This window comes from Mycena indigotica (genome assembly GCF_014461135.1).
Source record: "Mycena indigotica strain 171206Taipei chromosome Unknown Mind.scaff0005, whole genome shotgun sequence".
Classification (NCBI taxonomy): domain Eukaryota; kingdom Fungi; phylum Basidiomycota; class Agaricomycetes; order Agaricales; family Mycenaceae; genus Mycena; species Mycena indigotica.
Window position 1 is genome coordinate 405,528 of NW_023503004.1, and position 4,830 is coordinate 410,357.

The 4,830-nt window shown below is 58.4% G+C and overlaps 1 protein-coding gene across 1 annotated transcript; it reads left to right on the forward strand.

Moving 5' to 3' along the window:
• Positions 1–2,211: 2,211 nt before the first annotated feature.
• MIND_00565900 (uncharacterized protein) lies at positions 2,212–3,253 on the forward strand (the record flags this gene model as incomplete). Its single annotated transcript, XM_037362429.1, has 3 exons — positions 2,212–2,310; positions 2,349–2,361; positions 2,412–3,253. The coding sequence occupies 3 exons, from the start codon at positions 2,212–2,214 to the stop codon at positions 3,251–3,253; spliced, it is 954 nt and encodes a 317-aa protein (XP_037220350.1).
• Between the last annotated feature and the right edge of the window lie 1,577 nt (positions 3,254–4,830).

The window sequence follows — 4,830 nt, forward strand, 5'->3', positions numbered from 1 at the left end:
TGCATCCTAGAAAATTAGTATCCTAGAAAAAGTTAGATTTAAATGTATCCCCCAGAACCCATGAATAGAAAAGATAGGCAAGCTCCACCAAGTTACAAGTTCAAGTTACTCAGAAGTTGACTGTAAACAGTGCTATGATGACTTCTGTCCTTCACTCTCACAACCCTTGGTTCGATTCAGCAGCTACTCCCAATCAACTGAAGGAGATCACCCTTTCACCAGTGGGGAGGCCTCTTCTCAATGCCTAAGCATGAGCCCACCAATTACTCAAATGACCTTTTTCCCCTTGTTATAGGGTATTCAGCCAACCTCTTTCACTGCCAAAATGTGGTCCCATGTTAATCCATCTTTAAACAGGTGTCAGACACACTGCTAGACAAAAGAACACTCAGCACCCAGAGGTCTTCCTCCTTACAATAGGAAATGCCACCCCTCAGCCAACCCCAGGAACAAATTTTCAAAAAGCGTGAAAACAGCTGTCCACAATTTCGCGCTCGAAATTATTTCCTTTTTGGGAAATTTCATTAGCCCTCCACAACTCTCAGTTCTTATCCTCCTGCTTCTCATTTCAACTTTTTGGAATCTCCAGCTCAATATCTTTCAATCCCTCTCTTCACATTTCCCACAACTGAAATTACTTTACTAACTGCCAGCGGACTTTCCGCGGAGGCCGCTAACTGCCAGCAGTTAATTTACCGCGGAGTGCCGCAGTGCGGAGTCGAACCGAGTCACGCAAGATTCGGACTCGACTACAGTCACGCGCGTGACTCTCTTGCTTCCAAACCACCACCATCTCTGGCAACACCCACCTCTCCGCGGCTTCTCCGCTCCCCGACTGCAAACTAGGCAACACTGACTCACTCCTGGGGAATTTGGCAAAACTAGGCGACAATGGCTCACCTTTGGGGCCTTCTGGCCACCGCGACGCCGAAACTCCAAACTAGGCGACACAACTGGGGCTTCTGGGGCACAGTCTCGCGAAACCACGCCCCCGCGCCGTCTCAGATAGCCCAGAGACACAGCTCCAAGGTGCGCAAACACTTTGCGCCGCTGTTCATGGCCCAAAACTCCGCAGAATACTGCACTTTCGCGGCGATCCACCGGCCGGATGCTCGCCAGCAACGCGCCGAGCTTGGCCGGAAACCGCCCGTTTCGCGCCGAGCAGGCCCTCGGCCGCGGCCGGCCATGTCGAGGAGGATGCAGGGGACTCGTCCCGGCGTGGTCGGCGCGTTTGCGGCCCCTGCGACGCGCTGCATCCGCGAGACTCGGCGTTGGCCGCGTGCTCCCCGAGACTCGCGCGCGCTGGGCGCGTCTCTGGCGCGTTTTGCCTGAGATTCTCAGGGATGCGAGGGGCGATATGCCTCTCCATTCCCTGAGATTCACAGGCGGAACGGGCCAGTCGTTAGCCCCTGCGCGGCCTGGCCTCGGTTTTCAGCGACCAGCGCCGTCCCGGCCCGTCTGCCGCGCGTTCTTCGCGAAAGCGCGCGCCCATGTAGGGCCCATACGCACCTCCAACTCCAGCAAGTCTTGCGCGAAAAGATGCGGCCGTTGCCCCGCAACGTCCCATCTTCTCCCGGTGAGTGAATTCAGGCTGTTCCTGGATGTCAATGCTGAGCGGAGGTCCTTCCAGCGATAGAGCACTCACCTACGCGCCTGCGCCATCCCCCACGACGCGATCGCGTGCCCTTGGCGGCCGGCCGAACAGCGCAAGAGCCCCAATTTGGGCAAAACCTCGCCGTTTGGGCCGGAATCGCCCTCGGCCTGCGCCGGAGACGTCAGGACAGTCTTGGGGGACGTCCCCCGACGCTTTCGGCGCGTCTCGGCGCTCCCCGTCGCGCTGCACGTGCCGCGCTCGCTGTTTGCGGCGTTGTCGGCAAGATCGGTGAGCGCCGCGCTCAGTGCTTGATCTCTCGGCCTGAAACTCCTACCAGAGGGAGCGATAGGGCGGCGCTCCAAACCCTGAGAGTTTCAAGGGAAACGGGCGAGGCGTCGCCTCTGCGCGCAGCGGGCACTCCTGTGACACGTGTCACCAAGGCCCGGGGCCGCTGGGCCCAATTCTGGCGCGTTCCGCCTGATATTCTCAGGAACACGAAGGGCAGTGTGCCTCTCCGTTTCCTGAAAATCTCAGGCGGAACGACGCAGCGGTTGGCCCTGCGCGACCCTGCGCGGGCGCCGGGCCGTGTTCCTCGGCGCAGGAAGAAGAAGGAAGAGATGGCGGCGCCGGTGAAGACGACACCGAAGGCGCCCGTGAAGCCGACGACGACGCCGAAGACGCCCGTGCTCCCCACCAAGCCCGTTGTCCCGCCCGTCGTGCCCCCCGTGATCCCGCCCATCGCGCCGCCCGCCAGCTCGTTGTCCTCCGTGCGTGCCCGTCTTGTCTTCTCCGAGTATAACGGCTGACAAGGAGACAGATACTGCCCACGAGCAGCACGCCCCCGACCCTGTCCCCGTCGCCGTCCCCAACCCCGTCCCCGTCGGCATCGCCCTCCAGCACTGCCCCGCGCCCGCCGAGCACGCCCAAGGCCGCCGCCTCGCACCCCGCGTCCGCCTCCCCGTCGCCGTCGGGCACCCCCCCGCGCCGTCCGGCGCCGCGAGCGTGTCCACCATCGCGGCCGCGATCGTGGCCTCCATCGTCGGGCTCGCGCTCGCGGGCTTGTTGGTGGCGTTCGTGCTCCGCCGCTTCAACCGCCGCCGCGGGAGCCGCGTGCGCGAGTCCATGGCGGCCCACTTCGACGCGCACCGCCGCTCGGCGGTGGTGCACGAGCGCGCGCTCCCGCCGGACTTCGGCAGCGCGGGAAGTGTGCGGAGCGTGCCCAGCGTCGGCGGCCCGCCGGCGAACTACGGCGCCGCGTCTGCAGCGGTGCCCCGATATGCGTCCCCGGCACCGTACGCGTACGCCGCGGCGCCGCCTGTGACGGCGCCGGTGGCCGTCGCGCCGTATACCCTCGATACCCACGCCGGCTCGCACGGGAGCTACATCGGCGCACCACCACCGCCCGCGCAGGAGTACTATGGCTATGGCGGGGCCGGGGTGCCGTCGCCGGGGCAGACGCCGACGTATGCGCCCCAGATGCAGCATGCGCAGTATGTCCCCGTGACCCGCGCGTATACCCCTCAGCAAGCGCTAGCCCCGGCCGGCCAGCAGGCGTACCCGCCCGCGCAGACGCAGGCGTACCCTCCTGCGCAGACACAGCATCCCCACCGCCAGTATGGTGGGTATGGGGAGAATGATGATGCGTATGGCGGGATGTAGCGCTAGCGCTGGTTTCAATTGGTTTTGGTTTTTTTTTTTTTATTGTGATGGAGGTGGTGCGTGTGTAGATTTTCAGTTGACTGTTATATACTTAGTTGTCGTGTTTGTGCTGCTGACTTGTGGGCGGGTGGCGATATGCTCTCTATGTCGCGCGGTCGACCCGCGCGGGCGACGCGGCGCCTGCGGACTGGCTGGTCGGCGAGATACTTGGTTTGTGACGTTTCTTTTTGTTCGGGGCACTGCCGCAGGACCCTAGTTTCTTGGTTCTCGGCGGCGCTGGTGTTGCATCAGCCGCAGTACTTTGCGGCGTGCGCTGCCAGTGCAGGCCCAGTCATGTGTATGCCTCTTGTCTTGTATTCCATGTCGAATCGCTTGTCCCAATGGGAAGGTGAAGGGCCTGGGAGGCTTCCGTCCTGTGCCCGCGTGGTGTGGTTGTGGCTCCAATCGGGCTGGAAATTCACAAGCGGTTGTGGACAACATGCCCCCTACTAGTGTGAAGCTTCCGGCCCGGCCGGCCCGGACGATGCAGCGGCTGTGCCGCACCCGCAAGGGCGGACTTCCACCCGCCCTCCGCACTGCCGGCCTCCGGCTGCGTCGTGTCGGCCTAAACACGGCCAGGGGGGCGCAGGTAGCATGGCACTACCCTCCTTGAAGATCTCGTGCCACACCGTCGCACCATTCTCCCGTATCCCCCAAGGCTCTGTTGGTGCCGACACACCGGCGGGCCTCGCCAGATCTGGTCCGATCGGGCCGAAAGGCGCGGATGCCATAGGCCGAATTAATTCCTGAATTTCATGTACTTAGCTGTAGCGGTTGGCGTGCAATTTATGATTTTCCCCCACTTTTATGAAATGTCTGACAAGACAAATCTGTCTGCTTGTAGGTGAAACTTCAGTTTGAACTGGTCATTGGCAGTTCAGCATACTGGTGTAAATCAGATTGAAGCTTAAACACTGACTGCCATTTTTAGCTTCAGATTAATTTGTATTCAGTTGTCTTTCAATACTGAGTGCCAACAAGGTAGTTGCGTTAAATAAGTCAATGTGGTCAATTATACAAATTTGCAATTGAAGGTCAGATTATAAGCCTTTGAAATACCTTTCTGACCATTCAAGACCCATTTTAAAAGCCAAAGAAATGACTGAGCTTCAGCCCTAATACTGTTTTGAAAGTGGTATTTTGTATTTCAACCAGCACTAAGTGTAACCGGGGCAGTTACACCACTATTGACTAGCACCAAAATATGCACAAGTAGACTGAGTCAATACAGCCCTGATACCATTTCAATCATATCAAATAATTTTAATTGCTACAGTATTTACTGACAAAAGTCAATGGATTTGGGGGTCAATTGAGAACCAACATGTAGTCAGTTCCAAGACCTTTCTAACCATATAAGACACATCTTGAAAGCTTCAAAAATGACAGAGATATAGCCCTAATACTGTTTTGGAATGCCACTACAGTATTTTGTAATGAAAGTTAATAGATTTGTATTAAATCTGTCTTGAGTGGAAGAATGATTTGTAGCCCCGAGAATCCCCTTTCCAACCATATGGAAACCATCCCAAACCGAC